Below are 16439 nucleotides of genomic sequence, written 5' to 3' on the forward strand. Positions count from 1 at the left end.
AGGAAGCTCTACTGGACGGACGGGGACAACATCAGCATTGCCAACATGGACGGCAGCAACCGCAGCTTTCTCTTCACCAACCAGAGAGGGCCTGTCGGTACGGACACCCCCCCTCCACCCCCAACAGGGGGTCACCCCCCTTCCCGTCCGTGGGGCAACAGCTGGGGTGGGGCTCAGAGCCAGGGCCCATCCCCCTCCTCTCGACGTCCCATTTCCTGCCAGCCCTTCCGGGGCCCACTGAGCCTCGTAGGGGCCCTTCCAGCCCCTGCTCCCTGTGGGTGGGGTCCGGCGGCCATTTCGTGCCCCGCTGGGATCCCCCTGTCGTGCTGCCGCTCTCTGACCCAGGGGAGCTAACGGCGACTCCCCGCCCCCCCAGGCCTGGCCATCGACTACCCGGAGAACAAGCTTTACTGGATCAGCTCCGGTGCCGGCACCATCAACCGGTGCAACCTGGACGGCAGTGGCCTGGAGGTCCTGGAGGCCATGAAGAGCCAGCTGAGCAAGGCAACTGCACTGGCCATCATGGGTGAGAGCCGGGGGCGGGGGACCCCCATCAGCTGGTGACTCACCCTGTGCCTGGAGTGGGGGGTCATGGGCCACGATAGGGTGGAGCCTGGGGGATGATGGGGTGGGGGCGACAGGGGATGAGGGGTCAGGAGTGGAGCTGGGGGGAACCGGGGGATAAGGAGCGGGGCTGGAGATGAGGGGGGTGGAGTAGGGGATAAGTGGGGGTGGAGCTGGGGGATATTGACGGGGTAGGGACTGGGGGGATGGAGCTGGGGGGAACCGGGGGATGAGGGGGCGGGGGTGGAGCAGGTGATGAGGGGGGTGGAGAAGAGGATGGGGGGTTGGAGCTGAGGGGGATGGAGCAGGGGATGAGGGGGGGTTGGAGCTGAGGGGGGTGGAGCAGGGGATGAGGGGGATGGAGCTGAGGGGGGTGGAGCAGGGGATGGAGCAGGGAATGGGGGGAGGGGGTTGGAGCTGGAGGGAGACCAGGGGATGAGGGGGGGATGGAGCTGATGGGGGTGGAGCAGGGGATGGGGGAGTTGGAGCTGAGGGGGGTGGAGCAGGGGATGGAGCAGGGGATGGGGGGGCTGGAGCTGAGGGGGGTGGAGCAGGGGGATATTGAGGGGGTGGTGGGCCCGGCTGCCCGCTGGAGGCTGGTGTTGCTGCCGGGCCCGGGGTGGGCGCTGGGCTGGGGGCACCGGAGCGCTGCTGAATCCCCGGGCCCCTCCCCTGGCAGGCGACAAGCTGTGGTGGGCCGACCAGGCCTCGGAGAAGATGGGCACCTGCAACAAGAAGGATGGGACGGGGGCGGTCGTCCTGCGTAACAGCACCACGCTGGTCATGCACATGAAGGTCTATGACGAGAGCGTCCAGCATGGTGAGTGAGCCGGGGAGGGGGCGGGGGAGGAGCGACCCCCCCCGGGGAGAGCGCGGTGGGAGGAGCAGCCCCCCCCCAAAGGAGGGCCCTGAGGGCGAAGACGTGACCCGACCACAGGAGCCGGCAGGCCCAGGTACCCGACCTGGCCATTTGGGCTCCTGGCTCAGGATTTCTTGCCGCGGTGGGTTGAGGGGGCGACACGGCGGCCGGCTCCGCGCTGTGGTTGGGGGATTGATGTGTGGGGCCTGGCACTGCCGGGGGTCCCTGGGCCCCGCTGCTGGCTGGAAGCGCCCAGCGCCAGGTGGGGCCGGTGCTGGGATCTGGGGGCTGCTGTGGCCGTCCAGCGCCCCGGCTGAAAGCCCCATCATGCCGGCGGGTGCCGCTCTGGCCGTCTGGCGATGGCTCTGGCATTCAGCTGGCGGCGTGTGGCCGAGTGAGCAGGTCCCAGGACGGGGGGGGGGGGGGGGTTCTTGAAGCGCTTGTGGCTGTTGCAGGGGTCAGATCAGGATCTGCCTTGGCCACGCGGCACAAACGCAGGCCCCCGGCCACCCCTGACGCGCTCCCTTCTCTCGCCCAGGTACCAACCCCTGCAGCGTGAACAACGGCGACTGCTCGCAGCTCTGCCTGCCCACCTCGCCCACCACCCGCTCCTGCATGTGCACGGCCGGCTACAGCCTCAAGAGCGGGCAGCAGTCCTGCGAGGGTGAGTCCGCCTGCCCCTGCCCCCCACGCCCTGTGGCCGCCGGCCCCTCCCCGGCACTGGCGCTTCCTCCTGGGTTCCTCGTGGGGCCGCCTGCATGCCGACCTTTGCCGGCCCCGTCTGGTGGCCAGGGGAGCAGAGGAGAGATGGTGGCGTTTGCCCAGTGGCGGGGCCTCCTTCTCTGTCCGGCTCCCATGGAGCGGGGCAGGACACCCACTCGAGGAGGGGCCCGGGGGACCGTAGCAGCTGCTGGGGAGCAAGACACGCCAGGAGTTTGCAGCTGAGCGAGGAGGAGTTGGAGGCGCCTGGCCTTGGGGCCGGCCGGTTTCCCTTCCCCAGGCCTCGCTCCGCGCTGGCTTCCCCCCTTCGTTCCCCGTTCTCCCGGCGAATCGCAGCGAGGGACGGAGACCACCCCGACCCCCTGTTGGACGGGGCCGCGGCCACAGCTGGGCTGAGCAGCCAGCACTGCCGCTGGTCTTGCAGCGAGGGGCCCGTGTCAGGCAGGAGGGCCAGAGAGCGTTGGGGGCGGGGGTTGGGGGGGACACGCGCCAGGGCTTGCCCAAGTGGCGGGGGACGAGGCTGGAGCATCTGTCCCCCGAGAGCCAAGCCCTGCTAAGGCATCTCAGCCTGGGTGTCTGCAGAGCCCAGGCACTTGGGAGCTCTGCCCAGGGGGTTCGGGCCAGGTCCTGATCACGCCTTCCAGCAACTCCCCACGGCCAGGGCTCTCCAGCGTCACTCCACGCCTTCCTTTTTGGGGTCCCCGTTAGGGGCTCAGCCTTCTCTGAAAAATCCAGGTCTTTAAAGGGGGCTTCAGTCGAGCCCCCAGAATGGCCTGTTGCTCCTGAAATTCTTGGCTCGTGGGTTGACGTCCTGCCTGCGAGCCCAGTAGGCTGGGAACGGCGCAGGGCGTGGAATTGCAGATGGGTGAATTCAGCCTGCAGCCGCTGGAGACTGGCGCTTGGTTCGACAAGAAGCAGCTGGGTGGTGCTGGCAGGGGGTGGCTGGGTGCTGGGGTGGGGCGAATGGCGGGTGCTGATGATGGGGAGCTGTCAGAGGGCACGGTGAGGAGGGGGATTTGATCCCAGTGACGGGGCTCAGCCTGGAGCCAGGATGAGCCAGGGAGGAGATAGCTCAGCTTAGCCGGATCCGCAGCCCAAGGGCAGTGGGTCAGGCTCTGAGCTCAATCGCTTGTCTGTGGGGGCTGCTGGGAGCCCAGGGTCTGACCCCCTTCCCCATGGGTACGGCTGGAATAACGGAGGGGATGGGGGGGTCTTTCCCACCTGCATGGAACTGAGGGGTGAAGAGAGGGGTGTCCTGGCAACGCAGCCCACTGGGCCCCAGATCCCCTGCTCCCCCTCCTCCCGCCTGCGGAGCTAAACCGGTGACAGCTGCCTTCACTTTCGCCCACGGCTCCCATGCGTCAGTTTACCCAGCGAGCCGGGAGGTGGGCGTGGGGGGGGGCGCGCTGGGGAGGCACGTGTGGTTATGCCTCATGCTGCCTCTGACCCATCACAGACCCTTCCCCCGTCCCAGCACAGCCCAGCCTCGGTGCTGCTGGGACACGGGCTGGGCTGCCTGGAGCCCCTTCTCCACGGCTCTGCTCAGCCCTCGGGAAGCCGCTGCCCTTTCCCCGCAGCCCAGCGGCTCCCTGGCTCCCCTGCGCTGGCAGAGACTCCGGCCTGACTGTCCCCTTGCCTTGGCAGGCGTGGGCTCCTTCCTGCTGTACTCGGTGCACGAGGGGATCCGCGGCATCCCCCTGGATCCCAACGACAAGTCGGACGCCCTGGTACCCGTCTCCGGGACCTCGCTGGCCGTGGGGATCGATTTCCACGCGGGTGAGAGCCGCCGTGGGCCCCTCTTCGGCCACCACGGACACGGTCTTCTCGTAGACCAGGCTTCGGCCGCCTGACCGGAGCAGGACCAACGCCCTGCTGGAGATTGGAGGGGAAACAACATCCCTCCCTGCTGCCAGGCAATGCCGAGAGCAGTCCCTTTGCCGCTCCGTGCCCCAGTTTCCCCCGTGGCATGATGGGGATGGTGACGCCGACCAGGATGGGCAGGGCGGCTGAGCTAGCTGGGGAAAGGCTAGGAGGCACTGGAGATGCAGAGCGATGTCTCTGGGCGGCCTTCGCCCCCACCCTCTTCAGCTCCAGAACAGTGGCCGATAGGCGCGAGGTTTAATGAGGCCTTAGCCAGAGCCCTGCAACCTGCGGTGTCCGGAGCCTTGTCCCCAAGCCCCATAGCTCCTAAGGTGCCCCCCCCAAGCCAGCCCGTAGTATCTGCAGCCCCGCCCAGTATCCTGTTTCTGGCGTATCTTCCCTATTGCATGAGCGCCCCCAGCTGGTGAGATTTGCGCAGAACATGCCCCCCGCTGTCGACTGCCCTGGCCCTCTTGCTGCCTGCCTGACCCCCCTGCCCGCTCTGCTCCCTAGAGAACGATACCATCTACTGGGTGGACATGGGGCTCAGCACGATCAGCCGGGCCAAACGCGACCAGACGTGGCGGGAGGACGTGGTCACCAATGGGATCGGGCGCGTGGAAGGCATCGCGGTGGACTGGATAGCAGGTGAGGCGCGTTCATGCGTCCCCCGGACTCCGGCCCTGCAGGGAGGGGAGCCGCGTGCCGGCATGGCCGGGAGTGGGGCCTGGCTCACAGGGCGTCACTGTCGCCCACCCCAGGAAACATCTACTGGACGGACCAAGGCTTCGACGTCATCGAGGTGGCCAGGCTGAACGGGTCGTTCCGCTACGTCGTCATCTCGCAGGGGCTGGACAAGCCTCGGGCCATCACGGTGCACCCGGAGAAAGGGTGAGGCGCCCCTGGGGGGCCGGCCGCCCTGGGGGCGGAGCAGCCTGGGTTGGACTCGGGGAAAGCTGTACAGGTCTCAGCCACTGGGGTCGGGCTAGGAGCCCAGACTCCTGGGTTCAGTTCTCAGCTCTGGGGCTGGGGGTCCTTTAATTACGGTACTCCCCAGCAGTGGCTCTAGTGTGGTCAGGACTCCTGGGTTCTATCCCCAGTGCTGAGGGAGAAGTAGCGTCTAGTGAATTAAAGCAGGGGGGCTGGATTCTGTCCCCAGGTCTGGGAGGGCAGTGGGGTCTGCTGGGTTAGAGCAGGATGGGGGTGAGTAGGAGCCAGGACTCCTGGGTTCTGTCCCCAGGTCTGGGAGGGGAGTGGGGTCTGCTGGGTTAGAGCAGGATGAGGGTGAGTAGGAGCCAGGACTCCTGGGTTCTCTCCCCAGCTCAGGCCCTGACTTCATGTAGAACCTTGCCCTGTCCTGAGGATCAGGCCCAAAGCGGCTGCTGCTTCTGGGTGCCCGTTTTGTGATACCCTGGGCCTCGTTTTCAGAGGTGCTGAACACCCACAGCTTCCCCCGACTGCAGCTGGACTTGAGGGGCTCAGCGCTTCTGACAGTCCAGCCCAAGGCATCGCAGACTGGGTTCCCAAAACCAGCGGCTGCTTTCGGGAACATTGGTCTGAGGGACCTGCCCTGAGCCATGGAGGGGGGATCCGATGTCAGACATGGGGTGAGCGCCTGGACTGCCAGACACCCAGGCCCACCCCTCGACTGCAACAAGCTCTAGGCATCCAGGACTCCAAAGGTTTTGAGAGTGCCAGGGGGCAGGGGAGGGGGGCGATCCAAGGGTGGGGGGCACGTGCACAGCTGGGTCACTGGGTGCCCCTGCAGGTACCTGTTCTGGACCGAGTGGGGCCAGTACCCCCGCATCGAACGCTCCCGCCTGGATGGAACAGAACGGATGGTCCTGGTCAACGTGAGCATCAGCTGGCCCAACGGGATATCGGTCGACTACCAGGTACGGCGGCCGCCGTTGGTTGCGGCGCTGGTAATGGATGCAGGCGGGTATACAGGAGCAGCTGTCAGGTCAGGTGGATCTGAGCCACAATGGCCCATCCCAAGAGGGGCAGGATACCAGGCGTGCAGCAGTTATCAGTGGGTCGGGAGCACCCTGCAGTGGGAGGGACTGGAGGGATGTGGAGCTCTGCGTGCAGTCGTACGCAGCCGGGGCACTCAGATCTCAGTCCCTCCTGCTGACCGGCACGGTCCCATTGTTTCCCGGTGCTGCCCCATCTCTCTGCATCCATCTCCTGTATGTAGGTGGTAAGGTCTCTGGGGCAGGGACCTGGGCTCCTGGTGTGACGATAAGACAAAGAATATTGTCTAGGGCTTTGCCCTCCCAACTGCGTGCGTCCCAGCGCTGGGAGACGCGCTTGCTCCCTCTTCTTTCTTTCCCTCCCCCTCCGCCCCACGGAGCTGTAACCGAGCGGGGCGGGGTGCCTCCCCCTCCAGGACGGGAAGCTGTACTGGTGCGACGCTCGGACGGACAAGATCGAACGGATCGACCTGGAGACGGGCGAGAACAGGGAGGTCGTCCTGTCCAGCAACAACATGGACATGTTCTCGGTGTCGGTCTTCGAGGATTACATCTACTGGAGTGACCGGTACGGCTCCCTCCCCACCGCGCTGCAGAGCCTGCGGGGGGGGAGACGGGGGGGGGATCTGGAGGTGTTATGCAAATGAGGCAGAGCCCCCGCTTTAAATTTACATATCATCTGCATAAATTGCAATAATTCCCGGCATGCTCCCGATCTCGCCTGTGGCCAAAGAGATGGCAGCCCCAGGGGTCCTCCAGTGCGCTGAATCATAGAGACTGCTGTCTAGAGGATACCCCTGACCCACCCACAGCCATAGAGCCACAGCGCTGGGCAGGGCCATGGCTAGAGCAGCTGCCTGTCCAGTGCCGCTCTGCCCTCGCCAGTGCTGGAGCTCTATGGCTGCGGGGCATGGGGGCCAGAGCTACACTCTAGGCAGGGGCTCTGTGGTGTGGAGTCCTGGAGGACTCACCTGAGAGCTTGGTCTGCAAAGAGCTGGCTAGAGTGGCTGCCTAGGTAGTGCCGCTCTAGCCATGATGCTGCAGCTCGGTGGCTGTGGGAGGGTTGGAGCTATGCTCTAGACTTGGGTCTCTATGGTTCAGGGAGCGGGGGGGGGGGGTGTCCCTGGGGGTCTCTATGGTTTGGAGGCTTGGGGGTTCCCTAGGGGTCTCCACGGTTCAGAGTTGAGGCCTGTGTCCATAGAGATCCAGCCTAGAGCGCCTCCCCTGTACCCCCCCCTCCACCCGCACACACACTTCCAGGGAAATGGGAGGGGGATGCCAGTACCCAGGAGGGGGCATCTGAAGCCGCCTGGTCTATCCGGGCGCTGAACAGCTCAGGGGTGGGGGGTTGAGCTCCATGGAGACTCCCCCGCCCCTCCGGTCCCCCAAGCCTGGCCGTGGGCTGCTCTGGGGCTGCGAGTGAGCGAATGACATTTGTGAGCTGCTGACCTGTGTGTGCGTGTGAGATTGGGGGTGTAAGGTATGTGTGTAATCCCGGGTGTGGGGGTGTACGGGGAGTGGGTGTGTCAGCATGTCTGTCGGGCGTGGGTGCAGGGGGTACGTATAATTCCGGGGCAGTGGTGCATGAGATGCAGGAGGGCGGTGGGGGACCAGGACGTGTGCACGTGGGCGGGTCGCGGCTGGTCATGGCTGGCGGGCGCTGTCCCCGCCGCCTGCAGTGACGTGTCACGCCCTGCGATGCCTCCAGCTCACTGACCTCGCTCCTCTTCTAGGACCCACGCCAACGGGTCCATCAAAAGGGGCAGCAAGGACAACGCCACGGAGTCGGTGTCTCTGAGGACCGGGATAGGGGTGCAGCTGAAGGACATCAAAGTGTTCAACCAAGCCAGGCAAAAGGGTATGTCGGGGCCGGTGTGTGCAGCATGCCCCCTGCCTGGGGCTGAGCGGCCTGGCCCCTCACTTTCCTCTGGGGGGGATTCAGTGCTACTGAGGGGGGGCGTCTGCAGGCGGGGGCACCGGGAGAGGTTTGAAGGAACCTGTTGGCTTGTCTGTTCTCACGGAGGGAATTTTAATCTTGTCCCTGTTTGCAAAGGCTGGGAATTCTCTTGGCGGGGGGGGCTGGATCTGGAGGGGATATTTGGAAAAATGAGCGAAGTGCAACCCCACGCACAAGGCACAGGGGTTCGCGCACCCAGACACGTTCCCACTCAGAGTCACACGTGTGCCCCCCGACACACACGAGGAGTCTCGCACTCACACGAAAGCAGCCCCAGGCCGTGTCTCCGCTACGGGCAGTGTATCAGCACAGCTGTGCTGGGGGGCTGTGCCAGCGTATCCCCATTGCGCAGGCTGACGGAAGGGCCCTTGTCACTGGTGTACAAATGCCACCTCCCCACACGAGTCGCTGCCCCGACGGAAGCAGCCTTGCGTCTACGCTGGCTTTGGTTCAGCACCGCTGCGTTGGTTTCACGTCGCTACGTCGACCTGACTTTTGAGTGTCGATTGAGTCCCAGAGTGTGTTCCGAGAACTCCCGCTCGCTTTCCCGCAGCGATTTCACCCCGCAGCTGCCTGCCCCCGCCAGCCCTCCCCTTTGGGTGGAATCAGGTGTTGCCCCCGCCCTTCTCTGGGAAAGCGGGGGAGCCGCGTTCTCTGTGCCGCAGCGTATTGTCCGTATGGTCCTCGAAAGTGGGGCATGGGGGCCTCCCCCAGACTTTAGAGCCCACATGCCCCCCCCGGTCTGCCACCCAAGCCCCCCACCCACTCTGTGCGGGGTTTAATCCGTATTCTCCTCCCCCCAGGCACCAATGTCTGTGCCCAGAACAACGGCGGCTGCCAGCAGCTGTGTCTCTTCCGTGGCAACGGGCAGCGGACGTGCGCCTGTGCCCACGGCATGCTCGCCGAGGATGGGGTGAGCTGCCGGGACTACGATGGCTACCTGCTCTATTCCGAGCGCACCATCCTCAAGAGCATCCACCTGTCGGACGAGAGCAACCTCAATGCACCCGTCAAGCCCTTCGAGGACGCCGAGCACATGAAGAATGTCATCGCCCTGGCCTTCGACTACCGCGCCGGCGTTGCCGGCAGCAACCGCATCTTCTACAGCGACATCCACTTCGGCAACATCCAGCAGATCAGCGACGACGGCACCGGGCGCAAGACCATCGTGGAGAGTGAGTCCCCTGGGCCCTCCCTCGCCGCCTCCTCCGTCCCCTCCTCCTCTTCCTCCCTGTCTCCCCTCCCTCCCCCTCCTCTCTCTCTCCCCTTCTTCCTCCCCTCCCTCCATCTCTCCCCTCTCTCCTCCCCTTCCTCCCTTCCCTCCTCTTGGTCCTCTGTCTCTCCCCTCCTCCTGCCCTTCCTCCCTCCCCTCCTCTTCTTTCTGCATCTTTCTCCCCACTCTTCATCTTCTTCCTCCCTCTCTCCCCCCCTCCTTGTCCCCTTCCTCCATCTCCATATCACAGTGTAAGGATTCCAGTATAAAGCGTGTTATGGGGGAAGGGGCAGTTGTTCAGGGATTGGCTGGGAATTTTCTGCCCTGAGCTCTAGAACCCCTGTGGGGGCATGTCCTGAGTGCCATCCCCATGGGTTTGTTCTAGAGCGGGGTGGCTGGAACATGGGGGTGCGGGGGGAGGTGACAGGCTCCAGAACGTGGGAGGCGCTGGTGAAGGATGCCAGTGGCCTGGGCTCACCGTGTCCTGGGGTTCTAGAGTGTGGGGGGCAGGCAGGTGGCAGGGGCCTCCAGAATGAGGGGTCTCCATGTCCTGGGACTCTAGAGTGTGGGGGAGGGGTACATCCCGGTTTCCATCGTGCGGGGATCCCCGCATCCCAGATCAGTGAGGGCCGCCTCCCTGCAGCATGCCGGTCCTTCCAGTGGGCGTGTCCAGGGACAGACCCCATCCTCCATCGCTTTCCCATCCTGCAGCCTCTGGGGATCCGGCCCGAGGGCGGCACTGCCCCGCTGTGGCAGGGCCCGTCTTGCCGGCTCTGGCTTCCCTTGGTGTTGGATTCCCCAGCCTGGAGTTTTTATCCTTTAAATTGTTTCCGTCCCCAGGCAGATCTGCCGCCTTCCCTGCCACCTGAGGCACTTTTGTCTTTCCCGAGAGACATAGCGAGGCTGGCGGCTGGCATGCCAGCCCGATGGCTCACGCTCAAGCCCTGCTCTGGGCGCAGCTAGAGACGCCCCCTTTGCCCTCAGAGCAGCTGCTGCCCAGGCCTCACGATTCAGGGACAGAGCCAGCTTCAGCAGGAGAGTCCAGGGCAGAGCCTCAGCTGGCGTAGCTCCATTGACTCGAAGGGACCATTTACACCCGCTGTGGATCCACCTCCCTTTGTGAGTGTCTCCATCCGTGTGTGTGTCCGTGTGTGTGCGTGAGTGCCTCTCCGTCTGTGTGCATCCCTGTGTGTGTCTCCCTACGTGTGTATGTGTCTGTGCGTCCATGTGTGTGCGTCCGTGTGTGTGTCTCCGTACACGTGTGTGCGTGTGTGAGCATCTCTCCATCTGTGTGCATCTGTGTGTGCGTGTCCATGTGTGCGCATGAGCGTGTCTCCGTCCGTGTGCGTGCATGTCTCTCCGTCCATGTCTGTGAACATCTCCATCCGTGTCCATGTGTGTAAATATCTCCATCCGTGTGCGTGAGTGTCTCCGTCCGTCTGTGCGCATCTCCGTCCGTCCGTGCACGGGCATTTCCCAGGAGATGAGGCCCCATGGCACATCTTGACAGCTCTCTGTTTGCGTTACATTTACAAGACTAAGCCACTCAACCTGAACAAGCCCCTGGCCTCCCGAGCTGCCGCTCACCCCGAAACCCTCGGCTTGCACTTGATTAGCTTTATTGGTTCCCACAGCTGTCACCGTGTGCGTGGCCAGCTCCGCACCGCTAGGGTAAAACTCCACCCAGCATCATAAATTCATTAATAAGCTTATTTACATTCACAATGAGCTTGCACCGTGTTTATTGCTTGGGCCGGGAAAGCGGTTGATGTTGATTGCAGCTGGGGGAGCGAAGGATTCGGTGGGTCAATCTGCGCTGTGGGAGGTGCCTTGCGGTTAAGGCACTGGACTGCTGTGGAGGAGAGCTGAGTTCAGGTCCTACCTTTGCTACAGACCCCCTGGACGTCCTGGGGCCCATTACTTCCCCTCTCTTGGCTCAGTGTCCCCATCTGTAAAATGGGAATAATCATCCATCCTTCAGCTGTCTAGACTGAGCTCGTCAGAGGAGGGGCTGTGTGTACAGCCCCCAGCACAGTGGGACCTGGGCTTGGCTGCAGCTCCAGGCATGGCCGTAATAACGCTGCTTATGAACATGAAGGACCTAGAGCAGAAGCGTGACTGGGAGCTGAACTCCGTGTTGGCCTGCAACACCCCATTCCCGTCCTGGGCCGCGTTGCCCCCTCTCAGCAGCAAAGGGAGGAGACAGAGCAAGGCCCAGTTTGCTCCTGATCCACAGAAGAGCAAATGCAAATTGTAGCTGCCCTTCTCTGTGCCGGGGGCTGGTGTGTGCCAGCTGCCAGTCACCAATTGCTCAACCCAAGGGCAGAGAGGGGGTAACCCTACCAAGGAAGGCCCAGCATAGCCTCTTCCGGGTTGCTGCAGCCCAGATCAGAGCGGTGGATGAGCCAGCGCCTGTGCGCAGTGGAGCTCCTGCCAGACTCCTTCTGCTCCATCGTTTCTCCCTCTCTCTTCCTTGGGAGAACAGGAAGCGCTGTCCCCCGGAGGCTGCTAAGGCTGTGGCCCGTTTCCCCTGAGTCACCGGCCTCACCATATTCCGCAGCCTCTTCCCGCAGAGCCCGCGCGTCGCTCCGGAACTGTCTGGCCGTGAAGATGTAGACGGCTGGTTTGGCCACGGTGGAGGCTGACGCCAGGAACCAGCACAGAGCGGGGAGGGCCCCGTGGGAGCTGGCCAGGCCCCGGAGCAGCGGAGTGTAGGACGGGCCAGCTGCAGCAGGAACAGCACCCTTGCCAGGCGGGCGTTGTATTTGTCCAGGCAGCGGGCCCTAGGTGCCCCAGGATCTTGGCCTGCATGGTGGAGGTGACAGCCGGTGGGATGGCAAAGGTACAGAAGAAGAGGGCCAGGGCATGTGCCCGTTGGCCGGCCCCAGGGAGGACCACGAAGCAGAAGGATTGGCTTGCACACGAGTGGAGGAGCAGCCAGAGCTGCGGTGTGCACCCAGATGTCAGTGACTGCTGTGGGCGGGTACCACGCCAGCTGGCCGCGATAGGCCCTGCAGGGATGCGCCACGGCCAGGGAGCAGTGCACGGCCAGGGCCGTCAGGGTGAAGGCGGTGGCGGAGGAGCTGGCCACGCCCACGCAATACAGGAGCTTGCAGAGGTCGTCCCCCAAGAGCCGCGCTTGCAGGGTGGCTGCGGCACGTCCGCCGGGCTGAGGTTGAGCAGCACCATGCCGGCGCACCGGGCGCTTCAGGAGGACGGCGAACGCCAGCCCGTGGCCGGCTATGCCAGCCAGGAAGAGCGCCCCGTCCATGACAGGCACGAAGACTGGCTGGACGCCCCAGCGAAGCCCTCTAGGGAGGGGATAGTGCTCCGTTCTTCCCAGGCCCAGGTCCTCCTCTCGCCTGCTGTGCTTACATCAGCCTGCAGCCTCCCTCCTGGCTCCTCCGCCCAGCTCCAGACCCTGCCAGCCCCCTCTGCTCGCACCAGCCTCCCACGCCCTGGCTGTTCCCCTCCCAGTGTCTGCGTGCTGGGCGTGGGGCTGTTGGTAAGTCAGCGTTGCACTGTGGCTGTAGGGTCGAACCGAAGCCCCACACGTGCCGTGGGGTGCTGCTTGGCATCTCTTGGAGAGCCCCACTCCCTGTATCCTCCGCCACATGCCTTCCCCAGACCTCCACCACAGTTCACCCTGCGTTGCCCTGCTTACTGAAAGCCTAAGCTAGGCTCCTCTTTTCAAAGCTGTCCTCCCCTGCCCAGCCTGCTGGGTTCTCCGCAGCAAGGCCATTTGCAGAACAAAAAGTATCACAGACCCTTCTGGAAGCAGTCCCTAGCACGGCACGGAGCTGTTTGCTGCCAGGCGCGTCCTGCTTCAGGAGCTAGCGAGCAGGTCGGAGCGAAGAGCAAACTCCAGCCATGTGCGCCCACCCCGATTCACCGTTTCGGAGCTAGGTCACGCTGCACAGGCCGGCTGCTGTTCACCGTGCAGCAGCCCCGGAGGGACCCAGCCAGTGCCGTGCACCCAGCGGGACAAGCTGCAGTCGGCTGCATGCAAATCCCCAGCACCGCATGAATATTAAACCCCTCGTCACCGCTCTCCTTCCTGTCCCCTTGCCAGCCCTGGATAATTAAAGGCCCAAGGGTGCTTGAGATCGTCCTGATTGTTGTGTGCGTCTCGTTTACATTATTAAAGTGCAGGGCTTAGCGGGGACTAAGTGTCTCTCTCCGCGGAGCGGGGGCGGGGGCAGCAGCTGAGTCCCCCGTGCCCCATTCGCTCTTCAAACACTGACTCGAGGCACGGCTCCCTTCAGAGACGGTCGCATTCGCTCCTCCTGTTCATTAGCGTCACTAGTTGAGCTGCACAAACCCGGCCATGCCTGGCCGGTTAACTCCAAAGCACCTGGTGCCCGCCGTGGATCCCAGCTCGTCGGGCTCTGGGGCGGCTGTGCCGACCGGTGCCCTGCTCACAGCACTGGCTAGCTCAGGGATGCTGCCTGGTTGTGCGTCGGGCTGGAGGTGGGGAAATGAAAGCCCTTGCTCGTGACGAGAGCGGAGGGGGAGAGGAGAGGGTGGGGGTGCTGCAGGTGGTGGTGCGGGCCTCGGGTATCCTTGCCGGGCACTGAGCGTGGAGGGCTGGTCTCGAGCCTTCTGCCGCTGCAGGCCTGGGGGTTCATGGAGATTTGAAAGGGTCGGGGGGTTGCTGCAGCATTTCAGTAACATCAGAAATATCTCCATGGCTTTGGAGTCCCCAGGCCCTCGACAGAGGAGGTACATGCAGGGCCTGCCCCCTTCTACGGTGCCAGGGGCCCTGGAGACGTGCCATGGGCAGAGAAGTCAGGGCCTTGGTTTTGAAGTCCGTGCTTCCCTAGGGTGATGGCAGTGAAGGGCGGGGGGTGAGGGGAGCAGCAGGTTGGCACTTGACCTTGTAGCTCCAGGGGCTCTGCTGTTTCATGCCTGATGCCATGAACCCTGAGCCGTCTGTGACTCCAGCCTGAATTACCCACTGCTGCTGTCAGCTTGTGTCCCCCTGCTCCGTTTCGCTGCTGTCTGGTGTGTCGTGACCAAAGCGGTGGCCCACGAAAAGGATAACAGCTCTACTACTGCTCCGGCCCGATGGAGTTCTCCTGTAGCTCCGGGGCGGGGGCCTGCGCTTTGAGTGCCGAAGGTCCCAGTTTCCAGTCCGCTGGCAGGCTGGAGCAGGGAGGGGACGGCTCAGAAACGTCTGGAGGTGGCACAGCTGGGCGCTGAGTGTGGGGAACGGCCTGACTAGCGAATCTCATCCCACTCTGTATCTCCCCCCTGCAGATGTGGGCTCAGTGGAGGGGCTGGCGTACCACCGGGGCTGGGACACGCTGTACTGGACCAGCTACACCACGTCCACCATCACGCGGCACACGGTGGATCAGAGCCGCCTGGGGGCCTTCGAGCGGGAGACGGTCATCACCATGTCGGGAGACGATCACCCCCGAGCCTTCGTGCTGGACGAGTGCCAGAAGTAAGCGCTGGAGCCTTGTGCGGGCGAGCGGAGCAGCCGTCCTGGAGACGGACAGCCTGTGCACAGAGCTGGAGGGAGAGCCCCCTGCCGCAGGCCTCAGCCTGGCTCCCCCGTTGCCGGGGCCTCGGGGCTATGAGCAGTCTCCCTGGGCCTGCTGGGGGTTTGCCCTCTCGAGGGGGCTGCGGTGCCCTTGGTGACTGGGACACATGTAACTGGGAGGGGGCTGGTCACAACGGAGCTCATTTCACACACGGGCCGTGGGAACGTGCAGTCACGGCCTTCTGGGCTGGATCAGAGCCGGCGCTCCCTAGAGGGGAAAGGTCCCATGTCCCGTTCCCCACCTCCCTAAGCCAGTGAGTCCCTGCCCTGGGACCGGATCGGAGCCAGCACCCTTTAGAGGGGACAGGCCCCGAGCCCCATTCCCTGCGCACCTGAGCCAGCCAGTCCCTTGTCCTGGGGCCAGATGGGAGCCAGTGCCCCCAAGAGGGGAAAGGCCCCGTGTCCCATTCCCTGCCCCGACCTGGAGTGAAATGTTAAGCATCGCGTCAGCGGAGCTGGATTGGCAGCGCTGCTGTCAGGGGGTCGCTGGTGGGTTTCCCCAGCTGCTGGGACCGGTTTCCTGGCGGGCTCTCTAGTCTTGTCCCTGTTACTGCCCCTCCCATCCTACCGGGCCATATCCCTGTAAATGCACCAGCAGCCCCATTCAGCTCAGAGCCTGGGGGGATCCCGCAATGAGCAGGGAATAGCAACGTGGGGCTGGGGAACCCATGGGCTGCAGCTTGGAGCTCCCCAGTCCCAGAGGCCTGGCGGGCCAGCCCCAGGGGGGGCTCCAGTGCAGCTTGGGCCGGCCATGCAGCGCCGCCCGGCTCAGCCCCGCCCCTCCCGCCTCCCTGCCCTCAGCATGATGTTCTGGACCAACTGGAACGAGCAGCATCCCAGCATCATGCGAGCCACCCTGGCCGGCGCCAATGTCCTCATCGTCATCGACCAGGACATCCGGACGCCCAACGGGCTGGCCATCGACCACAAGGCCGAGAAGATCTACTTCTCCGACGCCACGCTGGACAAGATCGAGCGCTGCGAGTACGACGGGTCCCACCGCTACGTGAGTGCAGACCCCTGGGGCAGGGGGCCTTGCTGCGGGGCAGGGGCCGAGGGATGGGACCCGGGCCGGGCCTAGTGAGAGCTGGCTGGATCCCCTTGAAACGGGCACAGTGGAGCCTGGATCGGTGTTATCACCACGGTGGGGCAGAGTGGGCGGTGATGGGCACTGGCGAGGCAGCTGGGCCAACCCTGGGCACAGCCTCCTGCGAAGGGTAGGACCCTCCTAGTCCAGGGACTGTCCAGCGTTGGGGGTGGCTGCAGCGGTTGTTCCCGTCTGCCCCCAGCCCCTGGGCTAACGGTGTGAGGGCGCCCGGCAGGTGATCCTGAAATCGGAGCCGGTGCACCCCTTCGGCCTGGCCGTCTACGGCGACTATATCTTCTGGACGGACTGGGTGCGCCGGGCCGTGCAGCGCGCCAACAAGTACGTGGGCACGGACATGAAGCTGCTCCGGGTGGACATCCCCCAGCAGCCCATGGGCATCATCGCCGTGGCCAACGACACCAACAGCTGTAAGGGAACAGGCCCCGGGCCGGGAATTCCTGCCTGGAGCCCCCCCTGCCCCTCACGCCCCCCTCACCCCATCCCCTGGGCAGGCTGGGAGGGTTTGCCCCATAGAGACCCTGTCCTGGTCCCTCCCCAGCTCTCCCATCCCCTGGGCAGGCTGGGAGGGTTCACCCCAGAGACCCACCCCTGGTCTGTCCCGGTCCCTCCCCAACTCTCCCATCCCCTGGGCAGGCTG

The 16439-nt window shown here is 64.5% G+C and overlaps 1 protein-coding gene across 3 annotated transcripts in view; it reads left to right on the top strand.

Moving 5' to 3' along the window:
• LRP1 (LDL receptor related protein 1) overlaps positions 1-16439 on the top strand; it is a 177916-nt gene that overhangs the window by 127321 nt on the left and 34156 nt on the right. For all 3 annotated transcript variants that reach the window (XM_074934762.1, XM_074934763.1, XM_074934764.1), the window contains 14 exons: positions 3-97; positions 377-526; positions 1244-1384; positions 1962-2087; positions 3788-3919; positions 4517-4651; positions 4765-4894; positions 5772-5898; positions 6393-6544; positions 7710-7834; positions 8737-9108; positions 14406-14595; positions 15496-15700; positions 16017-16209. In XM_074934762.1, the coding sequence (XP_074790863.1) occupies positions 3-97; positions 377-526; positions 1244-1384; positions 1962-2087; positions 3788-3919; positions 4517-4651; positions 4765-4894; positions 5772-5898; positions 6393-6544; positions 7710-7834; positions 8737-9108; positions 14406-14595; positions 15496-15700; positions 16017-16209 (2273 nt within the window). The remainder of the gene's footprint in view (positions 1-2; positions 98-376; positions 527-1243; positions 1385-1961; positions 2088-3787; positions 3920-4516; positions 4652-4764; positions 4895-5771; positions 5899-6392; positions 6545-7709; positions 7835-8736; positions 9109-14405; positions 14596-15495; positions 15701-16016; positions 16210-16439) is intronic.

Source organism: Natator depressus, chromosome 20, assembly GCF_965152275.1.
Source record: "Natator depressus isolate rNatDep1 chromosome 20, rNatDep2.hap1, whole genome shotgun sequence".
NCBI lineage: Eukaryota > Metazoa > Chordata > Testudines > Cheloniidae > Natator > Natator depressus.